This window comes from Henckelia pumila, chromosome 1 (genome assembly GCF_033568475.1).
Source record: "Henckelia pumila isolate YLH828 chromosome 1, ASM3356847v2, whole genome shotgun sequence".
In the NCBI taxonomy this organism is placed as follows: domain Eukaryota; kingdom Viridiplantae; phylum Streptophyta; class Magnoliopsida; order Lamiales; family Gesneriaceae; genus Henckelia; species Henckelia pumila.
In genome coordinates, this window is record NC_133120.1 from 91010626 (window position 1) to 91024555 (window position 13930).

At 33.9% G+C, this 13930-nt stretch overlaps 3 protein-coding genes across 6 annotated transcripts; 1 reads left to right on the forward strand and 2 right to left on the reverse strand.

Annotated features, from left to right (window-relative positions):
- Positions 1-301: 301 nt before the first annotated feature.
- LOC140878647 (T-complex protein 1 subunit delta) lies at positions 302-5818 on the forward strand. 4 transcript variants are annotated; one of them, XM_073282278.1, is made up of 2 exons: positions 302-1977; positions 5800-5818. In XM_073282278.1, exons 1-2 carry the CDS (start codon positions 386-388, stop codon positions 5801-5803), a joined length of 1596 nt encoding a protein of 531 aa, XP_073138379.1. In that variant the 5' UTR covers positions 302-385; the 3' UTR covers positions 5804-5818. The 4 variants fall into 4 exon arrangements, with proteins under 4 accessions (XP_073138379.1, XP_073138363.1, XP_073138370.1 ...); XM_073282262.1 differs by lacking the exon at positions 5800-5818 and adding an exon at positions 4946-5076; XM_073282269.1 differs by lacking the exon at positions 5800-5818 and adding an exon at positions 2935-2956.
- Positions 2639-5078, reverse strand: LOC140878667 (WAT1-related protein At3g18200). The gene is made up of 7 exons (XM_073282283.1): positions 4885-5078; positions 4737-4799; positions 4223-4339; positions 3901-4153; positions 3163-3321; positions 2928-3079; positions 2639-2807 (listed from the first exon to the last, which is right to left on the reverse strand). Exons 1-7 carry the CDS (start codon positions 5076-5078, stop codon positions 2639-2641), a joined length of 1107 nt encoding a protein of 368 aa, XP_073138384.1.
- A 556-nt stretch (positions 5819-6374) lies between the features above and the next one.
- On the reverse strand, positions 6375-10489 carry LOC140875900 (beta-1,2-xylosyltransferase XYXT1-like). Its single transcript, XM_073279730.1, has 5 exons — positions 10203-10489; positions 9917-10012; positions 9697-9789; positions 8083-8187; positions 6375-7555 (listed from the first exon to the last, which is right to left on the reverse strand). Exons 1-5 carry the CDS (start codon positions 10342-10344, stop codon positions 6375-6377), a joined length of 1617 nt encoding a protein of 538 aa, XP_073135831.1. The 5' UTR covers positions 10345-10489.
- Between the last annotated feature and the right edge of the window lie 3441 nt (positions 10490-13930).

Below are 13930 nucleotides of genomic sequence, written 5' to 3' on the forward strand. Positions count from 1 at the left end.
TAAGGCCTGAGGTGACATGGGAAGAAATTCCCCAGCGTTGCGGTCGTGTGGAGCATATTTCTCATTGAAATATTGGGGGTATGCTCTGGGGGTTGGACAATATTGTTCCCTCCCTCAGGTCTCTGCCTACTTGTGCACATCCCTCGATTTAACCCCCGAATGAGCCAATGGGCCTCTCACTCATATGAGATGGGGTCCCCTTCGGGATCAACCGTTTTTAAAAAATATTCAAATATAATTTTTTTTAGTATTTATATATCACTTTTCACATTTATTGGTTAGAAAATCCCCAATAGTAAAATTCGTGTAAACGTTCTAAAAAACAAATCTCTCTCCCTCTCTAGGGTTTTACACTTCACTGTTCGCACTTCGGATCCAGCCAAAAATGGCGGCACCCGCGGTATCGAAGCCGAAGACGGAGACATTCATGGACAACAAGCGGAAAGATGACATCCGTATGGCCAACATCGCGGCCGCTCAGTCCGTTGCTAACGCCGTTCGCACCAGCCTCGGTCCCAAAGGCATGGATAAGATGATTTCCACTTCCTCCGGCGAAGTCATCATCACCAATGACGGCGCCACCATCCTCAACAAGATGGAAGTCCTCCAACCCGCCGCAAAGTTCCTCGTCGAGCTGTCCAAGTCTCAGGATGTCGTCGCCGGTGATGGAACCACTACAGTCGTTGTTATCGCTGGTTCTCTACTCAAATCCGCACTCTCCCTTCTCACCTCCGGCATTCACCCCACTGTCATATCCGACGCCCTAAACAAGGCTTCGATTAAAGCTGTCGAGATTTTGTCTGCAATGGCTGTGCCTGTTGAGTTAACAGACCGTGATTCATTGATAAAATCTGCATCCACATCATTAAATTCAAAGGTGGTTTCACAATATTCCACACTATTAGCCCCTTTAGCTGTTGATGCCGTGCTTTCTGTGGTGGATTCTGAGAATCCGGATCTGGTTGACCTAAGAGATATAAAGATTGTGAAGAAACTTGGGGGTACTGTTGATGACACGGTGTTGGTGAAAGGTTTGGTTTTTGATAAGAAGGTTAGTCACGCTGCTGGTGGATTGACGAGGGTGGAGAATGCAAAGATTGGGGTGATACAGTTTCAGATTTCTCCCCCCAAAACTGATATTGAGCAGAGCATTGTGGTGTCTGACTACACACAAATGGATCGGATTTTGAAGGAGGAGAGAAACTATATCTTAAGCATGATAAAGAAAATTAAAGCCACCGGCTGCAACGTATTATTGATTCAGAAGAGTATTTTGAGGGATGCGGTTACAGACTTGTCATTGCATTATTTGGCAAAGGCAAAGATTTTGGTGCTCAAGGATGTGGAGAGGGATGAGATAGAGTTCATTACCAAGACACTGAATTGCTTGCCTATTTCCAACATCGAGCATTTTCGTGCTGAGAAGTTGGGGTTTGCTGATTTGGTTGAGGAGGTATCATTGGGAGATGGTGGGAAGCTGGTGAAGATCACAGGGATTAAGGAAATGGGGAGGACTAGAAGTGTTCTGGTTCGGGGATCGAATCAATTGGTGATTGATGAGGCTGAGAGAAGTTTGCATGATGCTTTGTGTGTGGTGAGGTGTTTGGTGAACAAAAAGTTTTTGATTGCTGGAGGTGGAGCTCCTGAGATCGAGCTATCAAGGCAATTGGGTGCATGGGCGAAGGTGCTACACGGAATGGAAGGGTACTGCGTGAAAGCTTTCGCTGAAGCTCTTGAGGTTATCCCATACACTTTGGCTGAGAATGCAGGGTTAAACCCAATTGCTATTGTGACCGAGCTGAGGAATAGGCATGCACAGGGTGAGATAAACGCAGGTATCAATGTGAGGAAGGGCCAGATCACTAATATTTTGGAGGAGAATGTGGTGCAGCCTCTCTTGGTGAGCACAAGTGCGATTACATTGGCCGCGGAGTGTGTTCGAATGATTCTGAAGATTGATGACATAGTTACTGTGAGGTAGAGTTGATTGGTGCCTCAAAATGTTTTGGTCATTGAGAAAACTGCTTTTTATGATACTATTGTTACATTTATGTGTGCTTTTCTTTCAGTTTAATGTATGTTGGGTTGTTTTGAATTAAAACTGTCCTTTTTTCTTTTCTCAGTGATTGGTATCTTGATCTTTTGTTTATTCAGAATTGTTATTACTTAATCAACACGCATTGTCTCTATGAAGTTCACAGGTAAACTGTGATCACTTATCTAAAAAGAACTTTTTGCCCTTGTGATGACTGCACGTCCTCTACAATCTTTCTTTATCTAAATCAACTGGACAAACAGATAAATTCCTCGTGCTTGTCCTTGACCCAAACTATGAAAAGTTTTAGAATCGAAAATTCAAATCCGAGCTTGGATGCTACTTCACAAAACTGCAGCATTCATTTCATTTGAAGTTTGTAATTGTGCAGCTCGTTTTCATTGCTGTGGCCTTTTTTATTTGTTTTATAGGCCAGAAAACGGGTAATGTTTCTGAAGTGCAGAAAATTCTAACATTCCATTTAAGATACACATGTTAAGATATTTGATGATAAGGTTTTCTGAGAACAATTGGATTTATGTTCCATGAAATTGGATTGTAGCTTTTGAGCAAATCACCATGTGTTGACTTGGCTTAAGAATGTTATGGAATATCAGCTTCACCATGGCACTCTTGGCCTTTGTTGTTGCTCCGTAGCAGATGTTTTGTCAATGTTTCATCATTGTGTTGGATTTGAATCTTTGTCTCTGCAGATGCTTTACCCCATAAGACTAGATAGAGGCCAATCATAATGAGGACAGCTCCAACCACCCTGCAGATTGGAAAATTTATTTAGTTTGGGAAAAATTTTGTCTGGATGAACTTCAACTTGTTTCAAGTTCGTTCGTTGATTATATGCATACAATATTTTTCATCCAATGTCTTAACATACCCTCCAGAGTATAATTGGTCGCCAAGAATTACAAATGCCATGCCAGCGACTAAAACTGTTTGAACTGGCTGGAAACTGGCAACAAAAACTGGGCCTCCTTTCTGAATACACCAGGTCTGTAAAGATATTACAATACCTGAAGATATAACTCCCTGCAATCCATTTACAGTAGAAGAATGATGCTAATAGTTCACTAACATTAGTATTCAAACAAGAAGTGTGTAGGTAGTATTACTGCATATAGGATAGTGAAAATTTCTTCACTGGATTGGATTTGCCAATGCTTCGGATCCCTTTCTACAAAAGCTGCTATGAATAGAAACTGGATTAATCCGAAGAAGAACGTGAATGTTGTGAGCGAGAGCTTTGCTGGGTACTTCTTGACAATAGGAGCCTGCATGTTTAATGTTTGGAGTTTCATGTTAGTACTTTTGTTGTCATAAAAATTATTTCTTGGAACTGCCATAGCTCCACTGATAACTAGGTGTTTGATTTGCTACAAATCTACAATTATCAGACTTTCATCGGAAATGATAACTTATCCCTTTCTTCCATCATCATCACTGAAAATTAAATGGCCTGTGAATACATCTGGATGTATGCAGTTAATCTGCTATTCCTTATAACATAACTATGATAATCAAGTAATTTTGCAGTCAAGTATGTTGCAGACTGCAGAACGCAGACATAATGTAATCCTCCACATGGTTAAATAACATGGTTCTTTTAGTTATACTTTTTCATGATACAAGAGATGGGTGGTGAAGTGAATATAGTTGTCACGGCTCAATTACATGCTACAACCTTGTGATCTCTCTTCAGGTATGATGAGTGCTAGGGTCTCCAAACAATGACCAACGAATTGCATCTTGTGCATCGTTTGGGCATCTAAAGACTTACATTTAACCGTGTGTTTTGTACATTCTATAACACGAATTAGAATTGTATGGTGGTACCATAGTTTTTAGCATACCTGGAGGACCATCCATCCAGCCCAGGACAAGCAGTGACCTAGAAGAAATACACAACCCCATGTCCAGCTCTGTACTCTTTTGGAAGAAAATAACGTGCCTTCTTCCAAGACATTACCCCCGGCTGTTTCTGATGGTTGATCTAAAATAGGAGGGCCTTTATACATAGTGATTATAAATGCACCTCCTACACTAGCGACTGTTCCGAGAATCTTTGCTAGTCCATCAATTCTCGTGATGTTAACGTTCTCTTGCCTGAAAATTGCAAATTCTTTTAATTGTCTTTTACGTACCTTGACCTTCTCTTAAACAAGCAATATGTACCTGAGAAGTGCTGCCAAAATGAAAGTAATGGCCGGTACCAAGTTCTGCATTGCCGATGCAAATGTTGGTGTTGCATAATATATCCCTAGTATGTAAAATCCCTGGTTTGCAGTGATTCTGTGAAGCGAAATTCATAGCCGGCTAAAGAATTTTGAGTTACAACAACAAAATAAACAAAAAAAAAAAAAATACTTGAATGATGTTCATGCAGCTACGTTTTTAGTTTAGTGGTCCACGCCGCCAGCCCAGCGGTGGAGCTGTCCATATTTTGGGACATATGCTTGACTTTGAATCAAGTCTGATATCTGAATGGGAAATGATTAAGAAAATGGCAGTGCTCATCTACCCTCCAATCGACCTGTTTAACCAGACTGATAATATTTTGCGGTATATGTAATCCTATCGACTTATAGTTATAGGCACAACACTGGAGATGGAAAGTGTAATACATAGCCAATATAGGAGATATGACGACAGTTAGAAAAGAGATTGGATAGCCTTGAGTTCGACTTACCCTACCAATGCCAGAAGGAAGAATTGAACCAGTAATGAGATTGTAAGAGGTGGCCTTTCTTTCCTGCAATTTTTTTTGAAAAAAATGATAAATATAGCAAATATTAGTACTAGTATATTCCACAATATGTGTGTGTGTGTGAACTCACTTTTCCAAGAAATAGGCAAAAGGTCCCAACAATATCAGTGCAATAATGTTTCTGTATACAGGGTACACAACTTTGCTGATACCGATATTTAGTGCAATTCTTGAGACAATATGGAATCCTGCAAAGCAAAGCTGCAAGATGAGCACTGAAATAACAAGTTTCATTTTCTCGGACGCAACTTTTCCTCCACACATTTCTTCGATTTGGGTTTTTAGTTATGAAGTGTTCCGAATGTATGACATGATAGAATTGTTTATATACATGTAAACATATTAACGAGACAATTTTATTTATTCGTATTATTGGAGCAAGCATATGCAAACCAATAATTCAATTCCATTATTATTTACCACAATGCATTGTTTGAACTATATATTATTTGTTTCGTACAATAAATTTAGTTTATTTATTTTTAGTTGAAATCGTTTCTTAAAGCTTCTTCATCTTGAATGTAATCTCGTATCCACCAAGGTGTAGATTTAAATGTCACATGATTGCAGGTTGACTAAAAGTTGAACATTGTTAGGGGGACAAAGCACAGGTGGTCCATGTTAGGCAGTGGTTAAGTGAAGTGACGAATTTTTATTTTAATTGTTTTGGAACCATTACTATTTCGATGATTGGAAACCAAATCTGTCCAGCAAAGGGAGTCAGAAGTGCATGCATGTCACATGTAAATGCAATGACAGCCAATGTAGCACTTCCGACTCTTGTTCGAGTGTGATCGAGTCTAGACACAAAATATACATGGGTTTACAGATGGAAATGTTGATGGAGACGTCATCAGAATTGTACTTGTACACAAAATCTCATTTACTTTACATGCTAATCATATTCATTGGTATTGTAGTGTGTGATGTCCTTGAAGTAAAGCGGCTAATCATATTCATTGGTATGGCCTTCTGTACGACACAGGTAATTTATACACTGCCATGGCCCATTGGAGCGATTATGTGTTGTGTACCTTGTGGCGAAGGTTATCACACAAGACACAGTGCCGAGAAGGGGATGATAGCGGCTAGGAAAATTTCAATCTTAGTTCACTATTTTTTTTTTTCAATTTTAGAAGACGTCTCTAATGAAGAGCGTCGTCGCATTAGCATGCACTAAAAAAGATTAGAACTGTAAAAACTGAAATGATATCGGACTAAGATTGGAATTTGACACATGATACATGTTATGCGCTAGTGTGGAGCTGATGAACGAACCCTTCTACGCGTATTCTGTTCCGCCCCTGTGTCATTGATCGTGTATGTTTATTGTTACACATTTTATTGTTGTAGTGATACTGATACATGACTATTGTGGACTACTTAACCCCTCAGTCAAGGCTAGCTGGCGTATAGGTCTCATTTATGTGAATACGCTAACGAAATGCATTCTCCCACTAAGCATAATTTGACCTGATGAAGAATTAATGGCAAAGTTTGCAGAAACTTAGAAGATGGAAGACAAGAATAGAACGATTTAAAAAAATAAGAAATGTAAACTTAGTGACGCAAAAGCTTTAAAGCCTTGGCAAGCGTGCCTCTAAATCTATGTACATCAATAGTCACATTCTGATTATCCAAGTAAACAGTTTTAAGCGATTCCCAACCATTTCTATGGAAAGAAAAAGGATCCCTCAAAACAGGGTGATCCTTTGCATATTTTTCGCTCAAAGAGCTCTCTTCAGCTCGTATCTTATAATCCAAATACTTGATATTCATATCAGCAGAAGGGCTTCCGAAATCGAGCTTCGCAAATCCGTCGATACCCCCCAAGGGAACTATCTGAATCAACACTGCATTATCCGGCAAGAAAACCATGTTAGTTAGCCCCGCCCCATGGATCCCCACCAGCACATCGCAAGAATTCACGACTTGTGCGAATCTTGACATGTTGCTAGACGAAGTTGCCTCTGCTAAGACCACCTCAAATCCTAGTTTTCGTGCCAAACTTGAAACTTCACCTTCGTTTGTTAGGATTCGTGTTCTTTTCCTCGTTATGATCATCAACCGAGGCCTTGTCCCGTCTCTAGCCTTTAACCTGATCGCGCTTTTCCTCTCCAGGGAGAAAGTTCTTCGTAGGAGTCGCCTGAAATTCTCCATTGAGGGCTCATTAGACTGCTTCAGAACCGGCTTGATTATGAGCTCTTGGTTGTATATGAGACCTGCAACAAGTTTATCATAGCAATGAACTTCTTTTTCTGTGTCTATAGCGACTATTTCATGCATCGTTAGTTTGTTGAGCAATCCTTGGAACTTTGCCACCCAAAACGACTTGTGATCGCTTGCTAGAAAATGAACTTCCCTCTTGAAACGGTACGAGGTTGAGTATAATGGAGTTATCAAATCCGCGAAATCGTGAAAATAGTTCCCAGAAAAACCCCCTAACGAGAAAATTATGGCGGGATGGGTGTGGTTTTGTGTACATGTCGGGATGTCTCCGTCCCGGTCCCCGTCCCCGTCCGATACCCGTTTTACAGTCCAATGTTTCACGTATGGATTGCCTTTTCTGGGATAAGGTTGCATGGTCCAAGAATTCGTTGGATTTGGTGTGTTGGAAGGAGGTGTTACCAAATATATTGTGGTGGAATTGGGCTGAACTCTAATGTCCCCTTCCATCTCACAATAATCAGCCATTGTCTCTTGTACTCTGCATATAGGTTCCACTTTCTTTGTTTCTATATCTGCAAAATCAAGAGGCCATGGTTAATTATTAGTCCGAATTATATGTCATTTGCTTTCACGTATGTGACGAGAAAAGGTATCTGTCCATTTTGCATCTACAAAAGTAAATTCACAAGGAAAAATTAAATTTTTTTTTCTCAATCCAATCTTTGGTTTAGTTGTTTGAGATTTCAAAGTTTTGTTTTGCTACACTTATTTTCAATTTTCGACTATTTTGTTTCAATTATAGGGTTTAGATATGATCATGATGTCTGTATTGCCCGACATTATTCACATCAGCTATTTAACCAAAACATAAACTAAAATTGAACAAGTTGGTGGAAAAGATAAATTTCTCACAAATAAATTCATGAGAAAAATGTTCAAGATATTTAAATTATGAAATTTTCAATCTAATTCTATAGATTTATATATTATAAGTTCGCGTTTCATATACAACATATAAGTGAAAAATAATATTGCATGTACTCAAATATATATCTATATATAATGTTATGAAATGGAAATATAGAGAGCGAATATTTACCTTGTGGACGGGGGATATTCACATTATTAGTGTCGTTAACAACGAGCACATTTTCTCCGGTTTCACTAGTAGTCGTAGATATGGGCAAATTTGTATAATTGACAGCTGTTACAAAGATCAAGAATTTGAGATGAGTGGTGGGCATATATATCCTCAATTAATTTTCAAGATTTGACTCTTGGATCGTGTCGTCTAAATATTTCCACAGCTTATAAATTATATATTTTTTAGTATGAAATTCTAAGAATTTTGCGATTTCAAGTTCGTATAATTTATGATTTTTTTTTTAAAAAAATTGAAAATATATGTAAGATATTTTGTACATGCAGCTATTACATTAGATCGATCGCTTTTAAGGAATTTATTAGTTAAAGTGAATTGAATCAGTCACGTGTACTCTATATTCCAAGTGAACGAAAATTAGTAAATCTAATTCCTTACAATTTAAAACCCCATTCCCTAAATATTGTCCAAAATTCAATTTTAAAATTTTTCCATTGCCGTCCTCTAATAAATTCTCCTAACATATTGACGATTTCCATAATATTTTATCTAACTTGTATTTTAATCAATTTATATCCAACCAACTAAACCCCGAGGAAAATTTAAAGATGCTAGGGACTGAGATTAAGAAATCCCTAAGATTGCGCTGAGATATAATTATTTCAAATCCATGGATTTTGATTATTATTTTAGTGTTAACAATGAAACATAGAAAAAATTTAAATTCATAATTTAATTATTTACACATTACTTAGATGCAGTAAAATGGATTCCAAATCACCACTTTATTGGATGAAATTAAAATTCATCATAACTATCATGAATAATCATACTGACAAACATAAAAGAAGTGTATTTGATGTTTATGGTGTTTCTTCTCTAAAAAACAAAATTGCATTTGAAATCCATGGATTTGAAATACTTCAATCCAAGCGCAACCTAAAAAAATTAGTAGAGATAATTATAGTGATATATTTATTACAAAAAATTGTATATTTAGGGAGTGTTTGCAAAATATTATGTTTTTGTAGAAGTAATTAAATTTATAAACCATAAAAAAGTTAAGAAAAATCAAAAGTTGGTAGTGTTTGGAAATAAATGTGAAAATTTAAAAATCAAAATGGGTAGTGTTTGATAAATAAGTGATTAGAGTGATTTTAACATTGACTTTTTTTTATTATAACTACTTTTGGAGAATCATAATCATCATATGACTAGATTTTGGATTTTAATTAAGTTAAGCATAAGCTAACACATAATTTGGGTTTAATAAACACACAAAAGTGATTTTTTTAAGTCAAAATCTAATAATAACTTTTTTTTAGTGATTGCAAGCACTTTCTTAGTCATGTATATTTAGTTCTTCGCAATTTGGGTTCACTAATTAATTACTACTATTTTTAGTAATTTTTCATCGCAATCGTTGATATAATTAACAGTACAAACGTCAACGTCGGCACATCAACTAGCGAATACTAGAAAAAATGACAAAAATTGTTGAAAAACAAAAATAACAATAGAAATTAAAGACCAAAATTTTTAACCCATCTCCTAACGGATTAATGAACAAACGGATGCATTTTGATCAGCAATAGCGAACATATTACATACCTGTTTGTTGGGAGATGGCAGTACTTGTGTTCACAATAAGGACTAGATTTTCATTAATCCCAATGGATGCTTGGAAATTTGAATCGTTGTTAACTGTAGCCATGCCAAAAATATAAATAATTCCAACAAATTTCATGCATTATATTCAGATGAAAAAATTATAATTACCATGTAATATATATGTATATAAATCTTGCTCGTGATGCAGTTAATTAATTACCTATTGGCTCGGAGGAATATTTACTCTTGTGATCATCTTCTAAAATCATGTCTTCTGCATCATTTATGGACAAATCCAAGTCAACACCATCGCCAACTGCAATAATTCGTAACAAAATTTGAGGTTAAATTAAACAAAATTTGACCCTAAAATTAAAGATGGGAATTTTAAAAAATATATATGATGATTTAACATATTCAAATGGTCGAAACGGATACGAAATTTTTTTTTTTCTAAAATTTTATGACGTAGATTCATGATTCTTGAAAGTATAGAGAAGACTTACTCAGTGACAAGGGATGCAATGGATTCTTGAAAGATGTAGAACAAATACTCAATGCGAAAACCAAGCACAAAATCAGCGCAATGAACCCAAATCTTTTGCGTTCGTGTCGGCTAAAACTTTTTGATAAAATGGGATCGTACATTTTAATTTGCAGCTTGATCAAGAACAAATATGCATGGAGTTTCTATGATCCGAGCATGGCGACGACTAAAGTTAATTCCACTCACAAATATTGCTTAATTGGAATCACGAAACTTAAAAAGTCAGAAGCCCATATTGATGAACAAGAAGTCGTATGCATCATCATTTATTGAATATATATATATATATATATATATATATATATATATATATATATATATATATATATATCATGTAATTAATTGATTCGTAATGGTGAGAATGTGATCATATAGTAATTTATAAATAATATGACATTTGGAGCAAGGTGTGGACTCATATGGAATTAATGCGTGTGCTTATGTATGCAAAATTGTAGCTTTTAGTTGTATTATATTATTGTAATATTTTAAATCATTTAAATTATGTAATAACTCAAAGATTATGTTTATATATAAGTTGATGTCACGTATCTTTGCAAAGACATTAATATTTATACATCCTTTCTATTATTTTTTTAATCGAAATTTATAAATATTAAAAACTTATAAACACGGTATTCGAATTATTGCTAGATTTAAAAAATTCTTATATATAATAATAACCAATTGGAGAGCAATCAGCGCTTAATTAGAAGACCCAACAACTAATAATTAGCTAGTTAATCAGTAGGATGAAATTCATCATATTACTTTAATTTTTTAAAAAAAAATTATTATTGTTAGTTTACTTATGTTAGTGGTGGTTACTGAATAATTATATTTAATTGAATAGTTTAATCCATTGAAAGGAGTAATTCAACTAATGGTATTAAAGAAATGGGGAAATGAATAATTTCCGAGATTGATCGTGCCAATGATGATTAGAAAGTCTAAATAGAAGAGCACGAAAAGGTAGCTGGTGAGACAATATGATATATATATATATCATGATCAAGAATTCAAGAAATTTTTTACGTAAAATCATGTGTGTCTCTTTCTTGTGCAATTCCATCTTAAATATTTTTTAAAATTATATAATTTTGTCAACTTTATGAAGTTTCTTCATAATTAATTTAACCACCTCCTGTCGGTCGATAGAAAGATAATTGGAGAAGTATTTGTTGGTGTGGGATGGCATGAATTGGTCATTGGCGACGTTGATATTATAAAGTCAAATCAAATTGTTGATTCGGATTAGTTTTCAGTCGATCACGGTTTACATTTATTTTAAAATTAATCGTATCGAAAAAATAGTTTTTGATCAAAGATTTTATTTAAAAAAAAACAAACCAAACTGATTTTATAAATATATAGTTACTGGTATATGAAATTTCAAATATTTATAACTTTTAAGATTTTCAATTATTTAACCGAAGTTAGAATGGAAATCGAATATAAATATATTTCCTTTTTCATAGAGTGATAGCGGTTGATGGTATTCTATTTTAAAGTTGAATTACTTCATTTTGAGAACTTGTCTACGATATTCATAATGTCGTTATCTTAATTACATTATAATGTTAAATTGTTTTATCTATTTATATAACTAGTTTAGAAATTTTAAATCATGTTTAAAAATAGTCAAAAAAATTTGATCGAAAAACGAAATAAAAATTGATCATCAAAACCAAGTCGAACCAAAACATAATTAAGTTGGTTTAGTTTGATTTGGAGGTTTGCTTTGCAATTTTGCAAAACTAATAATATTGGTTTGATTAGAGTTTTTATCATAAGCTGAATCAATATGAATTTGCTGACCTAATTAATTGCGAATGTGGAATTAATTAAATATTATAGCTATATTGTTAATTATGTTATTGTAAAATTTATAGGCCTTTCCATTGATATTATATTTTCAATTATGATCCTTTATAATATGATAACTAATTATCTCCCGCAGTTAATAATATTAATATCATTGGCCGGTTCGATCTGCAAATTGATTCGTTGACATGATTATTCGAATGGCAATATAATATATTTATTATAACGTTCATGTTGTAGGTTGAGTTTCAATTAATTAAACATTGTGTTTAATTTAAAATTAGTTTTTACAGGTTTGCCTTGTTTAATTTAAAATTAGTTTTTACAGGTTCAGGCAAATACGTGTATATGCATACATGTTAGTTCATTCTAAGGTAAGGATAGGATCTTACTCTTAAATTTAATGGTTCAAAATTGATTTGAATATGTGAGATTCGTAAATTTTTACGGACACATAATCAAACCAAATTAATTTCTTAAATTCTTTAGATAAATTTAATCTATCTTTAATTTCTCAAAATCGATACAAGGTGAATAAGAAAATGTCTAAAACATAACACTTTAAATGGTTAAATTTGACAGCCAAATAGTGAGTCTATTAATTTACTAAAGGTGTGCAACTTTTTATAGTAAAAAAGGTGTAAAACTTCTCACCCAATTATCTATTATTATTTAATAAACGAAGGGTGGTTCATAACAACTACATTTGCTAGTTTAATATGAAGCTCTTAAAATACCACTAATTATACTAATTAAATTTTTAAAAAAAACAATACAAGAAGGATATAAGAAAGTAATATTTCATTCTCACTATCTCACTTTCTCAACCTCTCTCACGCTCATCTTTATTATGGTTAATGAGATCCTACCATATGAGTAATACTCAAATCATTCATCCATATTATTATAAAAATATAAAACATTTCATGTCTTTTTTATCTTTTTTCACTCAAATTTTTCTTTCAATTATTGTATCTTATGTAGTTTTCACACACAACGTGTGTGTGCTTTTTTGCTAGTATATAATTAAACAGATCCCCATTTTATTTGCATCACTACATCATGAAATCTAAATAAATTTTATTGTCCCTCTAATTCTGTAATTCATGTTTGTCCCGATTTCTAAGAACTAATTAAACTCTTAGATTTGAAATTTGAAATATAAAATATTAAATTTAAAATTGGGAAAGCTCAAATATTTCGCAAGTACATTTCAGGTAACTTGACAAATTTTGGATTTTAGTCATATAACTTATCAGCATTAAGTTTCATCCAATAATTTAGATTTTTTTTGGTCTTTTTCGCTGTAAGCCACTAAACTTACCGAATATTTATTATTTGATATCGATTCTCTTTTAAATGGATCATATGATACAAATAAAACCCGTGTTACGTAAATTAAAATTCATATTAGAAAAAATAAAAAATAAAAATAAACTATAATGCCGTGCAAAATTCAAAACAGGAGGAAAAAAGTTTCATTTTGCTTACCTAGTTTTTAATATATATATATAAGGTTTATTATCGCACTATGAACCACAAATAAGATAACCGATGTCAAATAAGTCAAAAAATCTAAGTTATTGGATGAAAATCAAATTTTTATAAATTATAAGAAAAATTCTAAATAGACTTACAAAATCAAAAACTTAATTCCCCATGTTTTTTTTTTATTTTTGAAGAAGAGTTACCACCAATAATCCCGCGTAGCAACAAGCCAACATGCTATATATATATTGTCTTGAAGATGAAGAATTCGATTTAGGTAGTGTTTGAGAGAACTTTCAAAAAACACTTCTCAGATTTTCGTTAACAAAATTTTAAAAATTTATTAAGAAAAAACTAAAAAGTACTTCTTAGGAA

Coding starts and splice junctions, on each gene's coding strand:
- LOC140878647 (XM_073282262.1), top strand. CDS start 386: ATGGCGGCACCCGCGGTATCGAAGCCGAAGACGGAGACATTCATGGAC. Junction 1,978..4,945: donor GATGACATAGTTACTGTGAG/GTAGAGTTGATT, acceptor TTCTGTATACAG/GGTACACAACTTTGCTGATA.
- LOC140878667 (XM_073282283.1), bottom strand. CDS start 5,078: ATGTGTGGAGGAAAAGTTGCGTCCGAGAAAATGAAACTTGTTATTTCA. Junction 3,322..3,900: donor CTGGATGGATGGTCCTCCAG/GTATGCTAAAAA, acceptor TTAAACATGCAG/GCTCCTATTGTCAAGAAGTA. Junction 2,808..2,927: donor GACCAATTATACTCTGGAGG/GTATGTTAAGAC, acceptor TCCAATCTGCAG/GGTGGTTGGAGCTGTCCTCA.
- LOC140875900 (XM_073279730.1), bottom strand. CDS start 10,344: ATGTACGATCCCATTTTATCAAAAAGTTTTAGCCGACACGAACGCAAA. Junction 10,013..10,202: donor ATTGCATCCCTTGTCACTGA/GTAAGTCTTCTC, acceptor GAATTATTGCAG/TTGGCGATGGTGTTGACTTG. Junction 9,790..9,916: donor ATATTCCTCCGAGCCAATAG/GTAATTAATTAA, acceptor GCATGGCTACAG/TTAACAACGATTCAAATTTC.